This window comes from Agelaius phoeniceus, chromosome 7 (genome assembly GCF_051311805.1).
Source record: "Agelaius phoeniceus isolate bAgePho1 chromosome 7, bAgePho1.hap1, whole genome shotgun sequence".
Lineage (NCBI taxonomy): Eukaryota > Metazoa > Chordata > Aves > Passeriformes > Icteridae > Agelaius > Agelaius phoeniceus.
Window position 1 is genome coordinate 42,483,040 of NC_135271.1, and position 23,602 is coordinate 42,506,641.

A 23,602-nucleotide genomic window follows, 5' to 3' on the forward strand; every position below is an offset into this window, starting at 1 on the left:
ACTGATGGCAATGAATAATGAATGAACAGAAAAGGAAAAGCTTCAATGACTTTATTTTCAGTGGGTAAACATTTGATGCATTCATGCCTCTGGAACAAGGCAGGTTACAACTTCCATGATGCTGCTGTCCTCCTCAACACGGCATGAAAAAAATTAAAGTGCAAACTGAAATCTTAAATTCTTCAGCAAGGAAAAAAAACCTATCTAACCTAGTTTACTGGATCTTCAAATTTAGAAGCCCACACTGCAGGAAGTTTAGTACACATGTCAGAGGCCTTATGTTCTGTTCAGGTGCCTTGTTTATTCTTAACCCCATCACTGAATCAAAGTATAAACACTCAGACAAGGGGTACACACAATCTTTGAATTTGTATCTTCATTTAAAGTGTGACTGTTGTAAAGCAGTGCAAAAGCTATTGATAACTCTTAAAAACTAAAACATCAAAAGTTAAAAACCATCTAAATGTCCTTGTTTAGAGTAAATGATGTCAGGCTTTTAATACAGATAAGGAATTATTATTCTAAAAACCCCAAGCAATGAATGGTGGTGTTATTGTGGGAGCCAGAGATAGGCAAAAGCAGAAAACAAACCAAATCTGCCCATTTTTGCACTGCAGCTCTCGTATGCTACTGTAATACACAATTGTTTTGGGTTCTCAACTTCCAGGAGCCAAATAAGATTATAGAAGAGCAGTACAAAGCTGAGAAAGAGAAACTTCAAAAGATCCGCCTGCTACTGGTGAGTTACTCTTTGTGTCCTTACTTGTGCAAAATTGCTGATGTTTGTCTTATCTTGGAACTTCTAATACATTATCTTGTTGTTCTAATTTTAACAAGTGTTTCTGTCACAAATCAATTGCAAAAAAAAAAAAAAAATTGATCCTCAGCCAAAGCTTTTTGTTTTTAAAATCAATTATTTAATAACAAAGTATTGCTGGGGGGGCTTCATCCATTTTAAGAAGAGAACAAGAAGAGGCTTTGTTTTCTCCCCTCCTAACTTTCTATTCAGGCACGAAGAAACAGAGAAATAGCCATTTTACAACGCAAGATTGATGAAGTACCCAGCCGAGCTGAGCTCACACAGTATCAGAAGAGATTTATTGAACTTTACAGTCAGGGTATGTATATCAAGCAGGACCATCCTGCTGAAGGCTAAAGCCCTGAAAGGAGGGCAGTTGCATTTTAAGCATATGGCATAAACCTGCTAATTTGGTGGTATTTTAAAGGCTTTTGGTATTCATGTTACACATCATATTTTTGAGGTTTTATAAGCTGGGCTTTAAGAATACTCCTGAGGGTGAAACTCGGTGCACAAGGTCTCTGGACTAAATTTTGTCTGCAGCAGGTTCTGTCATTTAGGTTAATAGCCAGTATGTTCTGAGCTCCTTAATTCACCATTTAGAAATGAGGTTGCTGTAAGTTTGAATCGTGTTTAATTAATTTGCCTTACCATTAGATTTCTTTTATTGTTTCCACTGACATGACATAACTGGTTCTGAACCAAACTATGTCAAGAACTACCAAGTAAAAACAGTTTCATGAGGGGATCGGTTTCTTTCAATTTTAATTAACACAATCCTGCTGCATCTTGGTAGGCTCCTTGGTAGGAGCTGAATACAAATTGTCTTTAACTGTTATGATCAGAAATTATAAAATTGGAAAAGGTGCAAATGGAATAAAATTTCAAAGTTGTTCCACTAAACTGATAACAGACCAGTATGTTTACTGGTGTATATTTAACTAACTTGTGTGTTAGCATAAGAAAACCCAGCTAATGATTCAGAGGTAGTCTGCATTTATTAAATAAATGTGTGAAGCAAGCTCTGGAAGGGTGAGCAGTTCCAAACTGGTTATCTGGCTGGGATCCAAATCCCCTGCCCTGGTGAGGCATCTCCAGTGGCACAGTTCTGTGCTGTTCTCCACGTGTGTTGTCCAAATACATGGAATAGATGTGAGCACAAGTCCAGTGCTTCTTTCCCCCTCTTTGCTGTGCCATGCAGCTTATTTAATCAAGTCCAGATATAAAGAGCTTTGTTGTTTTTCCTTAAATTTTCTGCACATTCTCTGTCATGTCTGGTCAGAGCTACCTGCTCAAAAGATGGAGCTTCATTATATCTGAAGTACAGAGAGATTAGCATCAAAGAGACTTGGGCAGCTTTGGATATAGATTTAAGATGCTTTGAATTTTATGGGACTTTGTTTTCTAAAGTACAAACTGTGAGTAGTATCTCAGGATAACACACTGCTCAGTCATGGCTGGGAACTTGCATTGCACAGGCTAAACTTCTAGAGAAATGAGCTGGAAATCTCTAGCCAGTTTTTCTGTGAATTGTTGTGTTTTTAGAGGTACTTAGAGGCTTTTCCCTTAGCCAGGTTCAGGTGACCTTCAGTTGCCAAAAGATGTTTTTTTTAAACTTTGCTTCAAGGGGTTAGACAGGACAATCTCCAGCACTAATTTCAAACCATAGTGATTTTGTGATTTTTGCACCAGAATCCTTTTCAGTTATATTCAGTGTTTTGGTTTTCACCCAACTAAGCCTCTTCCATTGAAAATGTTTAAGAGAATCAATGAGCCAATTGGTTCCCTCTTCCTCTTCTCCCTTTGTTTTACCCTGCATGGGTTCTGGTGGGTGCCCATAAGGCTCCAAAAGTTGGCACAACTTTCCAACACAGGTGAAATTGTGAAAGGTTTTCTGAGTTGTTTTGTGGAATCCACTTATGAAAGACTTGTGGCTACCAGAGCTGCTGGAAGAGCAGGAGTTGCATGAAGGAAATGGTTTGGGAAAGGCCTCTTTCATTTGGCAGCAATTCTGCAAATCCCAGACTAATGAGTAAGATTTCACTGAGATTTATAATTTTTAACCCATACATTTTTTCCAGCTTGTGGTTTCTAGCCAGAATTACTTCTGCTGCCTGTTGAACTCTTTCCTTGGAAGTCACAAATATATTGGATTTCCTTAGGCATTGAAGAGCTTAAGACTAGAGGAACACTCAGCAGATTTGAGTATCATCTTGTAGACCCAAAGGGAAGGCATGTCTGAGCCTTGCCTTCCCAGCTGAGCTCTGACCAACATCTGCTGTAACCTCCTAAACCAGAAAGTATTACTTAATTCTATCACCACACATAGATTAGGAAGAAGATAAAAATACTTTAAAACAGCAGAAGCTTTGTTGGGCATCTTGCACATGTGTAACTTGACATTTATAGTCTATTGCACTTTTTTCCCCTGCAGTACTACCAAGATTATCTGCTCTTCCCTGTCCCTGCTGAGCCCGTGCCCCTCGAACAAGCCAGGCAAGGCCCCTGTGAGCAGCACAGCTGCCTGGTGGTGTCAGGGCACAGCTTGGGAAGGAAGCACAGACAGGCAGCTGAGGGTGCCAGCATGGGCTGGCAGAAAGGGCTGGCAGCAGTTGGGCTTAATTTAGACACTGAGCTGTGTTGTTCTTATAGGAGATGATGGCTGGAACCCTGCTGAGAGAAACTCTGGGAGGATGTTCCCCCTGCATGTACATTAGTGACTGTGTTCCATTATTGATAGTGGAAAATATGTTATGGAAAGCCTACAGAGTATTTTTACAGATTCCATTTTACCTCATATTCTTTTATTATTCTACCCCCTTTTTTTTGTTTGCAGTCTCAGCAACTCACAAAGAAACAAAGCAGTTTTTTACTCTTTATAATACACTGGATGATAAGAAAGTATATTTGGAAAAGGAGGTAAGAAAATGTTATTACTATTTTCTAAGTATTCAGTCTGTGGGGAAGGAATTAAAAAATTTTTGCTTGGCTTTCACCATATTCAGTCCTGTTAGAGCAGACTTACTGGTCTTTGTAAAGAAAAATGGAACAACAGAATCATAAGAATATGTGTAATCTTGGAGGGGCAATGGTCTGTGTTGTAAAAGAATTGCTGTTTGTACAGCATGTTTAAACACTCACTGTGCTCTTGAAACATGAATAGCATTTGATCAGCAAATATCTCTGTAATCATAGCACCAAATTACCCTTTTCTCTCTTTTTGGTCAATACCTTTTATTATGAACCCAGACCACAGTCAGTAACTTTGGAGAGCAAATTTAAGCTGCTATCAGCAGCATCAAATTTAGTTCTCAGGGTCTGAGCTGCCCACACTTAATTTGCTAGTGATTTTACTGGGTCAGAAGAGTAGTTTTCATGAAAGAATGGTTTTTTCCCCTCCTCTCTCCCATCTATGTCGTGTTCACTTCTTTCTTGGGCATAACTGAGCAATTCCAGTCTTTTTTTTTTTGCAATGACAAGTGTCTGATTTCAGTAAAGATGGAGAAATAGGAGGAAACAAGAGGAAATAAAAATTACGACTTTACTTTTAAAATACAAAATGTTTTTATACCTCAGGTTTCTCTGTTTCTTCTAATAAACTAAGAACAGATTAGTGAGTTTTGCATTATTTAGATATATTTCTTTAGTTTGTGAGACAAGCAGTGGTCACATTTCTGAAGGACACTTTTTCAGTGTTCTTTCACATCCTGTTTTGGAGATCATGAGCAACCATTTCCTTCCCTTAAGCAGCTGATTCTAATCCACGTTAGGTGGTTTTCATTTTTTCCATTCAGAAGAGTCATATGCCATATTTTTAAAAATTGATGAAGTAAAAGCTATATTATTTAACATTACTTTAATTTCTCCCTTACAATAGTATTTAATACAGACTTATTTGTTGGGAGTTTTGTTTTATTTTTGGGTTTTTTTTTTGAGGGTAAACCTGAAAATTTAAAAATTATAGAGAGACTGGTTTTGAAATGGGGCATAAAAAGTAGATTATAGAGAACAGAGAAACAGAATGTAGAACAGATTTACTTCACTGTTGTATAAACTGGGACTACTTTTGCCAAAATAATTCAATGCCTTTTGGGGGTTCACAGGGGGAATTCTGAATGTCTTCTGATGCCATCTTAACTTAGTTAAATGTATAATATCATTGAGATTTCCTTGAGATGCATTTAATATTAGAACCAAGGTTTCAGCAATTAAATATTGTCTAATAATGTATAAAACATGTCTTTGGCATCTGTGCTTCACAAAGATTTCTGGAATAGGCTTTTACTTTGTCTTGTTCCTGGGTTTTGGGGAGATTTTTCCCCCTTTTTCCTCCCCCAACCAGCCCTTTTGTAAAACACACTGAGCATCATTGCTTTAAAACAACAATAGTAAGAAATGCTGTACAGTTGAATTTTGGCCATAAGGGTTTTAGTTCTGACATGAAAGGTCTCTGTGATCATGGCTCATATTTAACCCTCTTTTGAGAAAGATGCATTTTTTTAAAGGCTTTAACAGTATTTTTTTCATAACTCTTTTAATTTTGAGGTGTGTATGCTGATTTCACTGTAGTGTGACACATCCACACTCTTCCTATGCCATGGTTGTGCAGCACTGCTGGACAGGGCTACTTTTCCTGGCTTGAATGTGTGTGTATATATGTATAAACTGTAATTATGTTCTCAAGCACAGGCTTAGTGGAAGTATCTTGAGGCAGGGATGTGAACATGGCAAATATTGATGAGTAATGCAATATTTTCACTGCTGTAAATGACAGGAATTCCTAAGCACCTTGGCTGCTTGGGAGTCTGTTCAGAATTTGTTTGAATTTATCCAAGGGAAGGTCAGGAACACCTGCAGATTCTGCCATACCTGCTTATTGCTATCTCATTCAGGTGGAGGATTTTAGATTTTGGAGAGATGAGTTCAGTTTTCTGTGGCAGTGGGGCAGGTGATTCTGTTTGCAGCCCTTGGGTTTGCTTAGTGCAGAGCTCTTCAAGTACTCATCAAAAGGAGAAACTGCTGGGAAGGCTTAACCACAGGAGACTTGCAAGATGTATTCAAAGCTGAGAGAAAGGATCACATTAATTTCCAGTTGTTGAATTTTAATGCTCTAGGCAATATGTAAAAAACAGGAAAAAAAATCAAAGGCAGTTACATAGGATGTATTCCATATAGTTTTATTAGTTGGGGAAATTTATACAAACAGCAAAATATTCCTGGAAGTAAATGTTATAAATGTCTATCTCTGTCTTCATTGGGTGCAATGCTACTCTCTTGTAAAAGAAGCCACACCTCTGAAATGCCATTCTGTGCTTTTTATGAGTTCACCTTTTGGTACCCAGTAAAATACCCATAAGCAGCAGAGCGAGTTATGATGCATGGCTGGTAGGGAATCTGTAAACCTCATCTGCACACGGAAAGCAGTGCAGGAATTCACCTGCTGCTCCTGCTTAGAGAGTCTTCAGAGCCCTGTGTGGAAACAGATTGTGTTGAGTGGTTCCCATCTCAAAGGCAAAAGTGTTTCTTTCCTGTTTATTTGTGATGTGCTTGTGCACATGTCAACAATCACCACTGAACACTGGACCAGCATCTGCTTTTATGTCAAATTCCAACACATGTTGAACACATGTACAGGCCATTTCACTTTATTGCTTTAGTTTGGGAAGGCATCATGCTGGAAAACTCTCAGTGCTATAATTGAGTACCAGTAAAATTAAAAATATCAGTTGTGGTCCAACACTTCTGCTTCTGTCATTCAACCAGTGGGATAGATTTTACTAAATCAAAAAGATTGTGGTTTATCTTCTGAAAGAAAACTCATGGTGATTTTTGTACATCTGTGTTTGAAGGCATTGTCTATATAGTAACTTTTTTTAAACTAAAATTCATCTTATTGTCTGTGAAAACTCATACCAGAAAAGACAAATGTGTATTTTCATCATTTTTTTTTCCAACTCACAGGTTAACTTACTGAATTCTATCCATGACAACTTCCACCAGTAAGTTATAGTTCTTTATCTTGTAATAGTTGCAAAGTGGTAGAGTTGGTTGGACAAATGGGAGTGGGCACCAGTTATAGAGACTAAAAATTTCTTAGAAGATTTTATAGTCATAAACTGATTTATAGAAGAGTTTATTAACTCTGTTTAAGCCAGTTTGGGGAATCACGGACTTGGAATTACGTAATTTTTATAGCTAACATATGTTTTTAATATCTGACTCTTTAGATGTGGAAATTCAGTCATAATTTTCCTGGAGTTAATTTAAGTATTTTCCTCCTTTTTGTGGAGTTGTGGTTATTACATTATGTACAAAACATTAGACTGGACATATTTCAGACATGTTTATTATAAACTACCTCTGTATTTGGAGATTTTGATATATTGTGGAGTCAGTGTAAAATTGTGGTTGCCTTGGAAGTTCATGGTCAAAGATCAGTGTGTGAATCAGCCAGCATTTATTTTTCTCCAATGAGTTTGAGGTCTAAAATAATGATTTCGAGGTCTAAAATGACTTCTAGGCTTTCCCTATTCCACTGAGAAATTGTACAACTTTTTATTTAGTTTTTAGCAGTTGATTTCTGTAGAGCACAGGAGAGCAAGGAGCAGACTTGAGCTGACAGGGAGCACACCTGTGACGGGCTCTGAGCTCTCTGTGCCCATCTCTTTGGTAGCTGAAGAGCTGCACTGTCAGTGGTACCAGTGATTAAAAGGATGAATTTTTACACAGAACACTAAGCAATGAGAACTTTGGACATGGGTAGATGTGCAAGACAGCAGCAGCTGAGACACAGTGTCCCATATCCCTGTCAGGTGTTCCATTTTCTTCTTTCCAGAGCCATGGCGTCGTCCGGATCTCGGGAGCAGTTTTTGCGGCAGATGGAGCAGATTGTAGAAGGCATCAAACAGAATCGAATGAAGGTCTGACTCCCCTCACTTTCTTTGCTAAAACCTGGGAATTCTCTCAGCAAAGCCTCTTGGGTCTTTCTATGCACAATTATTATCCATTACATGAGGTGCAAATTAGGCAAACAACTTAAAAGGATTATTTCTTTTCACATTGATCAGGAACTTCTCACTATTAAATGTCAATGAATAGAGTATGACAGAGGTGTTGTAACACCTCTGTCTGACAGGAATCTTATACTCCTCAACTTCATTACTGTCACTGTTGTGATTTAAATGCCTGAGACAACTGAATGCCACTGAAATCAGTGAGAACTCTTCCATTTGGACTGGGTGGGTGCAGTCAGACCTGCACCTCAGGCAGTTTCTCAGACTGTGGGAGCTGACTGAAGCTGCTTTCTGCTGCTGAAAAGGGTCAGCAGCACCTCAGAATCCCAACCATCATGTGCCCTTTTCCCAGCTGCACCTCCAATGCCACTACTGGTAGTGAGACTTCAGCATTAGGCTTTTAATTTTTAAGAGCTGACCTAAATGTTCACTGCATTTCAAGTATGAGCCAGGGGTATAATTTATGAAGTATCTGTCTCCCCTAGTGTGTTATAGATAGCTGTTCCTTATGCAGTGTGTCCTCCATGTGTATCCCATACATCTGATCTATTACCCTTCCTGCATACCAACAGATGGAAAAGAAGAAGCAAGAAAACAAAATGAGAAGAGACCAGTTGAATGATGAATACTTAGAGCTTCTAGAGAAACAGAGGCTTTACTTCAAAACAGTGAAAGAATTTAAAGAGGTAAGAACACTTCTGCTGCGTTCAACTGTCATGTTCAGTGACCCATTTTGATGTATTTGTGCATTAACATATCCACAAGATTTCCTGATATGATGCTTATCACACCATGTTCATTATGTACCTTGGTCATTTTCTCCATGTGCATCTTGGACTCTGATTCTGGGAGTTCTTTCACTGCTAGATTGGCACCTCTCCATGTTACAGGGAGAGGTCATCAAGCAAGTGGTGTATTTAGGTTTTCAAGTGGAATCTCATGAAGGTCTGTGAGCAGTTAGTTACTGGAGCAAAGAGGGGTGTGGAAGTGTGTGTGAATGAGGAGGAGATGCAGGATCTTGGTCATTAATCTTCAGGAACCAGCCTTGTTGCCTAGTGGTTGTGAAAGCACTGTATAACACTTCATTGATTTAGCCTTTCCCAAGCTTTTAATCATCATGGGCTTCTGTTACTTGCTGTCTCCATGAGAATGAATGAAAAGGAATGCTGCAGGCAAAATTGTCATTTGGCTTCATATGTTGGAGGAAAATCATCTTTGTGTAATTATTCCTGCTTTGTTCTGAGACAGTTCCTTCCTGCTTCAGACAGCGTACTCTGGCAGAATGACAAGGGCTGTTCAGCTACTCTGACATGCAGAATTTTACATCCTACTTGCAGAATTTAAGTAGATTTATTGTTAGGTTTTTTACCTATTTTTCTTCCATTGCCATGTGAGCTGCTCAACTCTGCTACCCTTAAAAATAAAAAAGTCATGGTGTGGTACTGAACACAGGTGTACTTGTGGAAATATATTTCCTGACTGAGAATTGTTCCCTGAGCACTGACTCTTTTGCAAACTGTCCTGAGAAGTTCCAGATCATCTACAAGTAATGTCCATTTCAGATTTATTTACTTATAAGTAAAAAGCTGAATTTGCTTTAGCAAAAACTTCAGATGGGTGGTCAGGCAGTGTTCCTTCTGGCTTGCATGTCATAAAGTTTAATGAGTATTGCCATTGGAATAACATTATGGATGAATCAGAATTATCTTCAACTCATCACTCACTCCAGGCTGCTTTGGATTTGGGAGATGTTTCAAACTGAAAGAAAGGGTTTGGTTCTGTTGATGTGGAGCTAACAGGCAGCAGAGTTAGGAGCAATTCCTCCTTACCTGTTTGCTCTCTGTTAACAGGAATGCCGTAAGAATGAAGTGCTGCTGTCCAAGCTGAAAGCCAGTTCTTCCTGAAGAGCTCCAGCTGGGGAAATTTATAGAAGATTGTTCAGTCCATTGAATCTCTTTTGTGAGGTGACAGTTATAACTGCAATGTAGATGTATATATATAGATATATATATATAAAATATATATACACACAGTTGAAAAGTCTGGTTTTTCCAGTATGTGTTCAGTTTACATTCCCTCATCACATGGCTGTATTATTCATTATTGCCTCCTCTACACAGTAAAGAGTTAACACAGTACAGCAAAATAGAAATACTGTCTAATTTTATTTATTTGGGTTTGGGGTTTTTTTTCCCTACAGTAAGGACAGTGGGAATGTTTTTTTATTTGGGTTTTAACACTGAATTAGGTGAAAATTCTGGAATAAATTTACATGTACTGTGTAGTATGTCCACCACCCCACAGGATGAGCACTGCAGAATGCAGTAGTTTGTTAATTTTGGCCCAAAAAAACCCCACAGAATGAGATTCTTCAAACTCACTTTTCCAGCTAATAACTTCACATTATTTTAGTTTATACTCTAGCCATATATAGGATTCCAGATGATAACAATTAATTTCTAATGGCTAAGAAAATGAAAACTTACCTTGGATAATTCCTGGTGTAAAATTATAGATCTATATTTTTATAAAGTCTAGCTGTTGTATAAATTTCTTTGAAATTTCATTTTTATATATAGAGAGTGTGCTTGTTAAATTAATAGCTCCAGGAAAAAAACCACCTTAATGCTAGGATCACTATGTTATCCCTGGCTGGGATGAAAATCAGAGTCTGTCACTTGTAATATAGGAAGATAAAGATTGAGACATTCTGCTCTAATGAACTGATGCTCACCTTTGAAGACAACAACCTACTTACCCTGCTGAAGACTTGCTCTTGAAAGTTCAGAAACTTTGTGGGACACTTTCTGAGACATTTTTATATCTGTATATACAGTATTTTATAATTCAAACAGTTGCTTTTTGTACTTAACTCCAGGATTTTGGACTGACTTCTTAATGTACATGACATCTTCAGGAGAAGAAGACCCATGTTCCTTTTTGCCACTGACACTGATGACAGCACTGTTCGATTGCTGTCTATGGCAGCAGATATAAAATAAAGGATGTTTGGAATCCAGTGACGTTCTGATATCGTGTTTTTAAGGTGGAACTTGCCTCAGAAGCTTTCCCAGGCTCCTGAATCACAAGTGCATTAAAAGATGAATCGTGTCCACAGTTAGATGAGTCACTGTGTTTGTGATGTCCTGCTCCTTCAGCACAAACAGAATGAAAACCTGCCCAGGGAGCCAACTGGGACCTTGCTCTCCCACACTGGTTAGTGAGGGAATAGATCTGGGCTGCTCCTCTTGAATCTGCTCAAAAAGTCAGTCTGCCCAGAGCTAGCAGAATAATGAAGGCAAAATCAGATTCCAAGTCCCTTCAAAGAAGGAAAAATTTACCCTCAGCATTCCTTCAAAGAAGGAAACCTGCATTGAGTGCTGCTTGCAGACTTTCTGTAGTCAGCTTTGATATAGGAGGCATTATTTCTGTCTACAAACTTTGCCCTCTATAAAAACTGTCAGGCTCTTTCTAGTTTGTAAATTGAATAACTCAGCTTTGGCACCAAGGAGACATGCTTGGGAATTCAAGCTGTGCTGTGTTTGTGTATGTACCATGCAACTCTAAAAAAGTAACTTGAATGAGCATTTCAATTTGGGATTTATCATTTTAATCACAATTGCTTTTAGCATGAAGAAAAATTTCCTAGGTATGGTAAATAGTAGGATAAATAATGAACTTGCATGTAGAATAAATTATGTGATTATTTGTTCAGTGTGACGTTAAAATTTATGCTTACATGCTATAAACACAGTAACCTGGAAACTTCCACAAGGATTATAAAAATGTGAGATCCTAGGAGCTTGTGATTTTGACTAAGATATAAATCTGAGGTTTGTAGAATGCAGTTGTTGCTCACAAAGGATAAATCAGAGTCCAGATCATAACTCACTGTCTGCTGTAGATGGAGCCCAGGGCAGATGGCCACGACCTTTGGTGTGAGGCCCATGTGAAAAGGAGAAGAAAGGAGCTGGTGAGTGAGTGAAAACAATTCCATCAGTTGATTTTGCTTTCTGGCACAGGCTCTGTGTGTTGGGTGCCATTTCTCCTCATACCTGGGTAGGAACTGACAGCAAGGAGAATCTGCCTTAATTCTCCATCTCAGCTGGTTGCAAGTGAGGAACTGAGACTTTCTCAGAATTTTTCTTCAGTATTGCTGGATTTCCTTGTTGAAAGAGAAAGGTCTTGCCCTGAACTCATTTGCTGTTACCTTGTAAAATACCATTTACAGGACTTGCAGCAAAACCTAATTTCTTTATTAGGGTTATTAGCATTGTCTGCTCATGCTCATCTTCCAAAGCCCTTTTCATTTCTGCACATTCTGGGCTCAATGCAGCTGATGCAGGATTCTCAAAACCTTGCTCCAGGATGTGACTCTGCCCTTCTGCTGAGCAAAAGGCTTCAGTAAATTTTTCTAGGAGCAAATTCAGTGTCAGGAAATTAAGTTTAAAACTAGTAGTCCACTGGTTACAAGCAGAGATGATTGGTGTACTCAAATTGGCAGCTTCTATTGGGGAAATAAATACATAACATCTAAGCTGTGCCAAATGATGTCTCTTTAGAATATTTTTTTTTGTTTGGATAGTCAAGATACTATGTCATTAACCTTAGTTCATATGGGAGCATGCAGCAGGTTAGGCAGCAACCACTGATACATATTTTCTTTGCCTCACAGCAAGCTGTGAATAAAAACCAGAATTTTAAATCCTGAATCTGTGCTGCCACCCTTCTAAATGCAGTCTGCATTTAGAGCCAGTGTGGGAAGCTGATTTTGTTGAGAGCTTTCTAAAGCTACTGCAAGGAAATGAAAGCTCTGCTTGCCTCTCATTGTGTGTACAGAGGCTGGCTGTGTGAGCCCATCACTGTAACACACTGCTGGCACAGATGCTTGGGTGGGCAGAGCACTGCCTGCTTAGCTTCAGAACTCCTCACAGCAGAACTCCAGAGGCCCAGCCTCGCCTGCCAAGGGAGCTAAATTCATCCTTGAGGAGGAGGAGGAGAGCTGTGTCAGTGCTCTGCTGCTGCTCCCCTGCTTGTGCTGCAGGTCAGCGTCTGCAGCAGTGCAGGCTGCAGGAACTGCACAGGGCCTTGCAGCTCTGTGGTGTCCTCCCAAGCTCCAGAGCCATGGCAGAGGGTGCCTGTGCTGCTTCTGCAACTGGAGCTGCTGGAGATCACTGCAGCCATACTGGGATGGGCCAGGGCACCAGTGCTGGCATTGGATTTGTGTGACAGTAACGGCTTGGCTTACCAGGCTCAGGGAGTACAGGCACTAAAATTTGTCCAAAACATGATTATTAGAAACTTCAGGAGTGCCACATGCAGAAGATTTGTGTGCTTTTCAACACCAGCTCAAGATGACCTCTGTATTTCCTCCTTCCATGTCATCTGTTTGGATTTTAAAGGTTTTAGAGCAGTGACTCTCTTACATGAAAAAAATTGACTTGAAAAATTTGTCAGTGGCACTGAATGAGGCTGCAGGTTTTAGTAACATTCAGTCTCTTATGTATGTGCCTTCCTTCTGGTTTAATTAAGCCTCCAAACACTGGTTTGAATGGTAGCTATTCTATATGCAGGCAAGTTGAGAGTCACAAGGGAAAGTTATTTAAATCAGCATTTAAGTCTGAGTCACTGTCTAACAACTCTTTGAAATTCTATTGACTCTATCTACTCTTAGAAATTTGAATTCTGAATTCCCACTGAAATTGAGAGAAGCATCCTCTGCAGGAATGCAGGACACACAGGTGGCTGTGGGCACAGCAGGTCACACTGGACTGTCACAGCACACCTGACCTCACCATACACTGTGCTCCTGAGGTGCAGCCAAGCTCCCTTAAGCTTCCTGGGACTCTGTGCCAAGCTAGAAATACTCAGAGATGCTGTCAGCTCTCCCACTCAGAGCAGGGGAGGAAGTAAAACCCACCAGAGAAACAAATATGGAGCAAGATGGACTTGGCAGTATGCAAGGAAATAGATTATGTATGTATATATTGTTGGGACAGGGATATTTGTCAGATCTTGGGAAAATGATTTAAGGCTTAGGTTTGAGTCTCTTTGGATTTTGGGGAGTCTCTTAAATCTGATGGCATCAAGACCTTTGTTACAGTAGGAGGAAGTTGATGCCAGCTGACAAATTGTGGCCTTCACGCAGGTTGGGTGATGAGCACATTGATGGTGCAAAGGCCCCAGACATGGTGCAGGCACTCACCCACACTCTGCTGCCAGCACACCTGGTGTCACTAAGCATCCTGTGTGGTGTTTGTCACACAGATGCCTGCTCAGGTTGATGGTAGCACGAAATAACCATGCACACAGTCCCCATTCACTTGGAGGTGTTGGTGTCTATCTTGAGCTCACCTGGGTTTCATAAAACAGGGAGAATCTGAGCCTGGCAGAGTGAGAGAGGACAACACAAGTGAAAAATCCTCACTGGACCCTCCTGTGCAAGCAGTGAGAACACATTCTCAGGGGCTCTGAATAATTCTATCCTTGCTCCTTAAGTTTCACTTAAGCCCAGGGGACACAGCTGAGCCCTGTCTGAGCAAGCCTGCCCATCAAGCCCTGCTGCTTGCAGAGCACACAGCTCCTCAGGCCTGCCAGGCTGTGTTTCTGAGCTGCTGGGTCATCCTCTTTAATTTCACATCAACTCAAGGACTGATTGACTGCAGCATGTTTATTCCCTCCCAAATAAATCTCAAACCCGAAGCCAGCATCCTGTTCATATCACCAACATGTCAGTAGTGCTCAATTAGCAGCTCCCACGGGTGCCTTTGCTAATGAGGAGAGCTCCAGCAGGGCTGGGCGGGATCAGCCGTGCTGGGTGTGACAGCCGCGGCACCGGCCACACCTCGCTCAGCCCGTGATGATTGAAGGGCAGACGGGAGGCATTCCCTGCTTCCACCTTCTTTGCCAAACACTGGCGTAGCACATCTGTATTTCTAAGGGGGAGCTGTAAACTCTCAGTAGGTTTATATCCAGACATCTTCCATCTTCTTTTTCACTGCTCCTAAATTCCCTCAAGTAGCTCTTGTGCATGGCAACTGTTCATATCACAGGCATGTTTCCCTCAAGAAATCTCTCTATTATGCAATAATTGTTTTCTCCTCCGTGTCCCCTTTTATCTTTGCTTTATAAAAAGGTTTTTGAAGGCATTGTTGTAATTTTTGTTAAATGCTGTATAAATGAGAGGATTAAAGAAAGAATTTGAGTAGCCAAGCCAAAGAAAGATGCTTTTCCAGATGGGTGGGATGTTGCAGGAACAGAGGGGACTTATTAATTCTGTGGTGAAGAAAGGGATCCAGCACAGTACAAAAACTCCAATTAAGATGCCAACCATCAGAGCTGCCTTTTTCTCTTTCTGTTCTCTCCATGTTTCTCCATCTGTCTGGAAAGTGATAGCTGCACGACGAGCTGTAAACACCATCTGTGGCTCCTGCGAAGCTTCCTTCACCTCAAACAAAAGCAAACACAGTTTCTTACCAAGACAGTTTGTTTGAGTGAAGTATTACTTTTAAATGACAGCACAACATCTGTGCACCTACCACAAAAGGCCTGGACTTCATTCCTTCCATGCTAAAAGAAAGAAAATGCCCCAGAGTGCCAAACTCATTACAATGGAAAAGCTGCCAAGTGTAGCTGACAGACAGAGTTAAATAAAGAGTACCTGGTACCATGTGTATTGTGGGACTCTTTTTCAATTTATTGTCTTGGATGCCTTCAAACCTAGGGGAAATGAGGTTGTTAAGGCAGGCTAACAAGGGCCTGTGTCTGGTGCCTATCCCTGCACCAGACTCATGCTGCTGCATGGCCTCCAGACCTGCTCTAGGTGAACTGCTTCAGCAGGGCTTGCACTAGATCATCTCCAGAGGTCCCTTCCAAGTCCAACCATTCTGTGATTCTGTACTTTCTCAAAAAGTACACCATTGCCAGAAAAACACCATTTCAACTGACCTTCAGTTCAAATTCTGGCTTCAGTAGAAGTTATACAAGAGAGGAAAAAATTTCAGCTACTCCAGGCTGTCAACAGTGCTTCTTGTCTCCTCTCACTGAGCGCAAACAGCTTCTGGGAAGAAGTTATTTGTGTGCTTTGAGTCTGACCAGATGAAGACACTCCTTAGAGATTTTAATCTGAAGATAGAAGTGTCTGTGATATTAAAAAGTTCTTCTAGGCACTACAGTTATTAAGGGAGCGCAATAAAAGCAACAGCTTAAGGCTGTAAAATTTGCCTGAGTGATAATTCACAGGCACTCCAAATAGGGGCCATTGTTAAATTAGCTACGTATTGCACATTCATGTGCTACCTTTGTAATAAAGGAGAGCCTGTACTCAGTATGAGCACAGCAATTCAGACAGTGAAGCACTGGCAGTGGCTGAACAATCACTCTTCAGGATGGATATCCCTGTCTGCACCCTCAGACATGAGCCAGGGCTGCAGAATGTAAGGGCAGCAGATTATGGGCACAGGCAAATAATGGAGGGAAATGAAAATCACATCTGTTCTGACAATTAAAATGGGACACCCCTCATGTAGCAAGGATCACACCATTTGTCTGCAGGACTTGCTCTGCACGTCCTTAATCACACTCTGCAAAAAGGGATGAATGTATGACACGAGGACAAATCTGTGACAAGCAACCCTGAAAGATTATGTCTTAGCCCTGAGGAGCAGTTACCTAAGTGCCTCTTGGGAACAGCCATACAAAGGACTTCCTCTTGAGCATCAGGCACAGTTTGGTACTGTAGTTAACCTTCAACTCTTGCTCATAAGATAGAGCTTGCTGTGTGCCATCATCAAATCACAAAATCAAATCAGAGCCTTCTCACTACTTCTGACTGCAGAATTTCCTAGCAGTGACCCCTTTATCACTTAATTGCATATTGTAAGAAAAGGTTATTTCATTTTCTTGGCTAGAAGATACCTCAGCCCTCAGGTGTTTTCCACAATGAAGCCTGCATTTTCAGCCTGGTCAAGCCCCTACTGAAGTAAGAGGAGTTTTTATAAACTTCCCTAGTTGTTAGGTCAGGCCTCTGAAAACAAAACAGCAAGTGAAACTAGATCATGGTACATTTTGTAAATTACTAGATCATGGTATGTTTTGTAAATTACTTGCTAGAACTAAATGCAGCTCTAACTGCATCAAATCTGCGGTTCCCAGTGCCAGCCCCAGAGGCTTCTCATGACTCCACTTTCCAATGTAAGTCACAACAGCTGACCTTTATCTCCATGCCACACAGAACAAAGGACAAGTATAGAACCTTTGCCCCATTTTGGGTGTAGTGATGAGCACTAGCAGGCAGGCTGTGACAGCAGAAGAGGTGGTCACTGACTGTAAATTAGAGCAGTCCACGGAGATGCCTTGGGTTGTGCTGGAGCCATCTCTGCAGTGCTGCACACTGTTCTCACTCAGTGTCTAGCAGCACACTCTGCCTCGGGCACAGATCTCCTTCCATCTGCCCGGGCACTGCTCCAGGAGCTGCGAGTCAGGAGCACTGGGGAAATAGCTGGCATGAAAGGACTGCTCCTCTGAGGCCAGAATTTGGTTCAGAACTCGGGAAATCAGCTATTTCCAGGACAATGGGCTGTGAGAACTGCAGAGATAACTGCTGTTCTGTGAGACTAATAAAAAGTAAATGAAGGAGATGAGCTCAAGTACAAATCCTTCTACAGTCACAAAGGAGTTTGGTTGTATTCCAGAATTTATTCTTCTGTACACCGATCAGCAATTACAGTTCATTGCCTCTTCTCTTGTTTGTCTGTCCCCAGTAAATTACTACTCCTAAATGGATACATGTTCCCAATTCCTGTGTTCCTAGAATGTCATAAGAAAACATGCCACCAAGGAGCTTCTGACAAAATCCCTTGATTTAAAAATGTTCCCTACAGCTTTAATGATTGTTATTACTGGTCCTTTGTAGCAGGTGCTCTGTGTGTGTCTGCCCTGCACCTGCAGGGCCTGCAATAACAAAACAACAGTAATGATAAACATCAATCAAATCTGCCTTAGTATCACAAATGTAGAGCTTTGCCTATCACAGTGTGGTTCAGCAAAGGTCATTACTGCCTCAGTGCAGCCCTGGCACACTCCTTGCTCTTTGAACAAGAGCACAAGAAGCTAAATGCACAACAAAGGACCAAAACAAAGAAAGGTCTACACTGTCTTGGATGCTCCACCAACATGACAAACAGCTCATTTGACAGGGAGAAGAACACCTGCTTTCTCTCACAGGATTTTCTTCTGCTGTAAGCAGGACTAACTGTATTTCTCCTAGGAAATAACTACCCACCCCACTTTGCTTCCTGCCTCACTCTTTCCTGGACATTTTTTGCACCTGTTCTGGACAGCTGAACTTTGTTTCCTGACCCATCTCTCCTACTTGTGCAGAGGCCCAAATAAGAAATAAAAAGTCTGAGATCCCTTCAGAAAAGGAGAATCTGGCTTTTTTCTCCCACATTGTCCTGACTGGTTAAGTGAGTTGGAGAAGCTGAATAGGCCAAGATACAGAACAACACAGCACCTCTGGAGCTCTGGGGCCTGATGTTATCCAAAGTGGGAAAGACTCTCACAAAACTTTAAGGATCATGCCTAATGTTTTTATATACACATACTTTGAGAGGGGAGAAATAAAAAAAAACAAAAACAAGACAAAAGAAAAAAACAACAAAACCTCCACCAATCATCAACAGAATTTGATTTTTAACTCTTCCCATGAAAATTTAAACCTGGTTTTGCAGTTGCTACATGTAAGTAATGCACACATTCAGATCCCATCCTCCTTGGTTTTGCTGGGCTATCCCTATGCTACAAGTGATTTCATTGATTTAAAAGGGCACTCTCCAGCAGTATCTGCTGCTTTTCAAGCAGTCTCATTTATTTCAATTGGACTGTTTAGAAAGAGAATTATTGCCTGCTGTCAACCAGGTGTGACAGAGCATAGCTCTCTGTCAGTGATGATATGTCACTAGGTTTTTAATGAGGGTCACCCACGTCAGTGTTGCCTGCAGAATTCACTTTTCAGGGAGTTTCATAATTGGCAAACCAAAAAATTATAAAAGCACCAGCTTAATTTAGGATCCCAATTTGGCAATTATTTTATTTCAAAGGAAAGAAAAACCAAGCTGTCATTAAAACCAGAAGCACCTCGGATGTTTCACATCCATCTCCCTCACCCGAATTTTTTCAAAGGTTTTGAAAAGTATTTTTCAAAAAACACAAGTAAAATTTTAACCAAAGAATGACTCAGAATAGTTATTTTGTACCTATTCTATTCTGCAGCTCTGTAAGAGTGTAGGAACATAAGCTATGTATGCCAACTCCCAGTTGGAAAGGAATGCCCTTTCTCTGTGAAAAAGCCCCAAACCATTATATATATATATATATATATATATATATATATATATACATATATATGTATACGCAAACACACACATATATACACACACACATATATAGGCAACCTGCAAAGCACTTTGGTGCCTGACTCTGCTGGCTGACAAACATCAAGATATCACCCTCACTGCTCCACTTGGTGCATTGGTTTTTTCCAAGATACCCTACTGGGTGTCTTTTTGGTGCATTGGTTTTTCCAAGACATCCCTACTGGCATCTGAGTACTATGAACTCAGACCTTTTCTGTCCTCAGACTTGCCAGCTGGTTGTACCTCAGGCCACCAAGTGCAGCCCTGCTGTGCAGTTCCACTCCAGCACTACCTGACAGCTCACTCCTGAGTGCAACACAGATGTCTCTCCCAGCAGGGATCACTGCTGTGATTGCTCACCTCCAGACTGGGAAGCACTGCCAGCCTTGGGCATCGTCTGCCAAAAAATCCCTGCTAATATTCCTCGGATCAGCTGGTGCAGGGCAACCTGGAGTGAGGACTGACATAGGTGCAGAGGGGAATTCACATCCAGATCACAATGACAGAAGGAAAATGTTGCCAGGGTGAGCATGACAGGAGAGCATTCTCTGAGAATGGAGACGGAAGAAAGTAGAGGGAGGAGAGACATCAAGGGAGAAAGAATGGGAAAATCAGAATGAGCTGATGGGCAAACCATGAGAAGCAGAACAGAATTTGCCCCATCAGAGAGGACAGAGCTGATGCTGACAGCCTGATCACCCCTGCATGCAGAAAAGCAAAGCTTGGCAATGTTACCTTTGTGTTTGCATGTTAAAAAAGCAACAGGGTTATTGCCAAAGAACAGTAGTGATGTGTGTGAAGATTCCCCTCCAGAATTCGCTGGGGAACTGCTACTCTCCCTGTGAAAGTGATGGATCCTACTACTACAAGCTTAAAAAGGATCAGGATAACACTTGGTGAGTAAATCGCAGCATCTTAATTTAGAAAGAAAACAAGAAATGCATCCTGAATGCCAGCTTGCTTGATCAATGAGTTCATTTAATGTATATGTGTGCAGCATCAGTTCTTCCTTCAGGAGAGGAGTAAAGTTTGCATCTGAATCACAGAAGTCTGTTAATTTAAGTCAGCAAATGGAGCTGCTGGGACAACAGAGGAAGTTGCCACTACACACCAATTGCAGACTCAAGAATGCCTGTCAGGAGAAGTCAATCACAGTTGATATGTCAATCACACCAATGAGAAAGAAGACCTACTGGCTTGAGCATCTGCTGCTGCTGCAATAACCCCTCCAAAATGGGCATGTAGCTCACTGTGACAGAGCCCTTTTGTCAGTGCAGCCTAGACCAGCCCCCAGAGTTTGCATCACAAAAAGCACTCACCTGGCAGCCATGCTCAGGGCCTCCTGCAGACAGAACTATGACATTTTGCAGCCAGACTCAGTCTGGCTAAAACTGTCATGTGAGGTGTCTCTCCACTGGCTCGAGCAGCAATGCCTCTGCTCATTTCACTTCCCAGAATTTTAGATTCCAGCCAACTACTCCTGTATGGATCTGTGTGTGTGTAAAAGATAGAGCATGCAAAAACACTACAAACAATCAGCTGGCTTTTGTGCTTGAAGAGATTATACATTAACTACAAGCAATACTTTCATTGTACTTAAAACAATTTGGAAGAAATTTGGAGCAAACTAGGGGCTGAAGATCATAAGAAAAAAAAATGCCATTACAGGAGATATTCTCTACTTTTCTAACACATTTTTTGCTTTTTCATAGAAGATACCTTCATAAATCAATATATATTAGAAGCAGCTTCAAGATATGATCCAAATCTGCAAGTCTAATCACACATAATTGCCAGTGTATTATGCAATTATTGCCAGTGCAATTATGCAATTATCTGGGGACACAGCCTACAGACTCTTACTTGTGACCATCATAATGAGCTTCCTTGCCTCCAAATCTAAGATAGGATTTTGCAGGGGAATGAGGCTCTGCGGGATTAACCCCAAAATGTTCTCTGTAAGTATCTCTAAGATCCACACAACCCATCTTTGGCTACTGGGAAGGGATGGGCTCAGGAAGTGCAACGTGTAATCACAAAAAACATAAAGATTGGTAGGAATGAGAGCAAGAGTGTGTGACAGAAAGCAGGGAAAGTTTACAGAGAGCACAGCCAAGCACGGTGGAGGCATGGAATGGGTGACAGCAGCATCATGCAGAGAGCCTGACTTACAGAGCACAAGGAGCCAACCCCAACCTTTCTGAAGGGACACAGCTTTCCTGTCAGCAAGGTGTATCCCCAAAATGAATGAGACCTCCCAAATAGCTAGGGCACTGCAGGATTACAGACAATCTTTGGGATAAGAACATGGTTTTGAAGCCAGCAGGTAATTTTAAACCAGAAACGATTGCTCATTGCTTCAACACTATGCAGTGAGCAGCATTCAAGGAAAAATAGCCTAAGCACATCCATATATATAAGTTTATATTGTGTATAGTGCATAATTTGCTTACCAAAATCTACTCCGACACACAAAGTGTGGTGGTAGATAAGTGCACATTTATCTCAGTACAGGAGCTGGGGATCTGTTTATGACTTTTTTTACCCCACTAATGCTATAAAGAACATAAAGAGGGGAAAAAACCACCAAGGAATGGCAAATTCAGAACAAAGAGACAATTTTCAAATGTCTCTCCCAACCGGCAGTGAGCGCACCTGTCCCTTACTCCTATAAAACAAGGAAAAAATAAGAATAAAGCTCTTCTCCAGGAGCTGCACTCTTTGACTGGCTAATCACTGCTCACGTCCAGTCTGTGACAAAGTCAAACACACACGGGAGCCCCCCAGGGCACCTCGCAGCCTTCTAGCTGCGCCGAGCCCACCCTGGCAGGGGTGAGGGCCGGAGCTGAGAGAAGCAGGAGCGCAGCGCCCGGGGCAGCAGCGAGGGCTCCCTCCCCTTGCCCGGCCTTACCTGGGCAGCCTCGGGCAGGGGCACCACGGCGTTCCTCCTGCGGGCCCCCATGTGCAACTTGGACGCCTTGTAGATCTTCCAGTAGACGAAGAGCACCACGCAGAGGGGCAGGTAGAAGGCTCCGCCCGTGGAGACGATGGTGTAGGACGGCTCCTGGCTGAGCTGGCAGCGCTCCTGCTCGGGGCTGTAGGTCTCCCCCCAGCCCAGCAGCGGGGCGAGGGAGATGGCGGCGGACAGCAGCCAGGTGAGAGCGATCATCACGTTGGAGATGCGGCGGCGGGCGAGCAGCGTGTACTGCAGCTGCCGGGTGACGGACCAGTAGCGGTCCAGGGCGATGGCCGTCACGTTCCAGATGCTGGCCGTGCAGCACAGCATGTCGAAGCACACCCACACGAGGCACAGCTCCCGGCCCAGCCGCCACCGCCGTCCCGCCGACAGCTCCTTCACCAGGCTCAGCGGCATCACCAGGGCCGCCACCAGCACGTCCGACACCGCCGTGGAGGCCACCAGGTTGTGGGGCACCCGGTGGAAGGCCTTCACTCGCAGGATGGTCGCCAGCACCAGCAGGTTCCAGAGGAAGGTGGCCACTGTCAGGAGCACCAGCAGGGTGAGGATGAGGACGGTGAAGATGGAGAAGGGCTCCCGGCCCCTCCACGCGCTGCCGCCCACCACCGAGGAGGAGGCGTTGGCGTCCACGTTGGCAGACGAGGTATTGGTGCCCATGCTGGGCTGGCACTGGCCCCGTGGGGAGCAGGAGCTCAGGGTCTCCGCCATGCCCGGGACTAGGGCTCGACCCCTCACCGCTGCCCCTTCCCAGGCTGCCGGCACCGTCCCCAGCCCCGATGCCGGCGAGCGGGAGCCCCGCACCGGGACGCGGCTCCGCTCAGCGGCCGCCCCACATGTGCCGCCGCTCCCGCCCGCGCCCGCCGCTCCGCACGCCCATCCCGGGCGGCTGGAGAAGGGAGGCAGGCTGGAGAAGGGAAGGAAGCACGGCGAGGCTCCGGCATGGGTAGCGCGGACGGACGGGCGGGCGGCACCGCCGCTGCCGCCCCGCCCCAGCGGCCGCCTCGGGGGCGGCGGCGCGGCCGGGCCGCGTGGGGCGGGAGGCGGCGCCTCCCCGGCTGCTGCCCGCGGCCCGTGAGGGGCGAGACGCCTGCTGCTCCCGGGATAGCCGAGCTGCCGCGGCTGGAAGGGGCCTCTGGAGATCACCCCGTCCCACCGCCCTGCCCCGGCAGGGTCACCTCGGGCAGGTGTCACAGGAACGCGTCCAGGTGGGTTTGGAGAGGGAGACTCCACGCTCTCCATGGGCAGCTTTTAGTGCGCTGCCGCCCCCAGTGTAAAGTTCTTCCTCATATTGAGGTTAAACTTCTTGTGTTTTAGTTTTTTAGTGGTGTCGCTGGGCACCACTGAAAAGAGTCTGGCACCATCCTCTTGGCACCTCCTTTGAGAACTTAATGTGCATTAA

General features: G+C 42.9%; 2 protein-coding genes across 5 annotated transcripts in view; one reads left to right on the forward strand and one right to left on the reverse strand.

Moving 5' to 3' along the window:
- CCDC93 (CCC complex scaffolding subunit CCDC93) overlaps positions 1 to 10,835 on the forward strand; it is a 33,011-nt gene extending 22,176 nt beyond the window's left edge. For both annotated transcript variants that reach the window (XM_054636620.2, XM_077181695.1), the window contains exons 17-23: positions 668 to 739; positions 1,010 to 1,118; positions 3,636 to 3,718; positions 6,761 to 6,798; positions 7,635 to 7,719; positions 8,385 to 8,498; positions 9,663 to 10,835. In XM_054636620.2, coding sequence (XP_054492595.1) covers positions 668 to 739; positions 1,010 to 1,118; positions 3,636 to 3,718; positions 6,761 to 6,798; positions 7,635 to 7,719; positions 8,385 to 8,498; positions 9,663 to 9,716 — 555 coding nt within the window. In that variant the 3' untranslated portion in view covers positions 9,717 to 10,835. The remainder of the gene's footprint in view (positions 1 to 667; positions 740 to 1,009; positions 1,119 to 3,635; positions 3,719 to 6,760; positions 6,799 to 7,634; positions 7,720 to 8,384; positions 8,499 to 9,662) is intronic.
- LOC129122754 (5-hydroxytryptamine receptor 5B-like) lies at positions 5,961 to 23,206 on the reverse strand. Of its 3 annotated transcripts, XM_077181696.1 has the most exons (4): positions 22,138 to 23,205; positions 14,167 to 15,259; positions 9,642 to 9,726; positions 5,961 to 6,268 (listed from the first exon to the last, which is right to left on the reverse strand). In XM_077181696.1, exons 1-2 carry the CDS (start codon positions 22,909 to 22,911, stop codon positions 14,927 to 14,929), a joined length of 1,107 nt encoding a protein of 368 aa, XP_077037811.1. In that variant the 5' UTR covers positions 22,912 to 23,205; the 3' UTR covers positions 5,961 to 6,268; positions 9,642 to 9,726; positions 14,167 to 14,926. The 3 variants fall into 3 exon arrangements, with proteins under 3 accessions (XP_077037811.1, XP_077037812.1, XP_054492703.2); XM_077181697.1 differs by having other exon boundaries at positions 5,961 to 9,726; positions 14,167 to 15,253; positions 22,138 to 23,206; XM_054636728.2 differs by having other exon boundaries at positions 5,961 to 9,726; positions 22,138 to 23,206.
- Between the last annotated feature and the right edge of the window lie 396 nt (positions 23,207 to 23,602).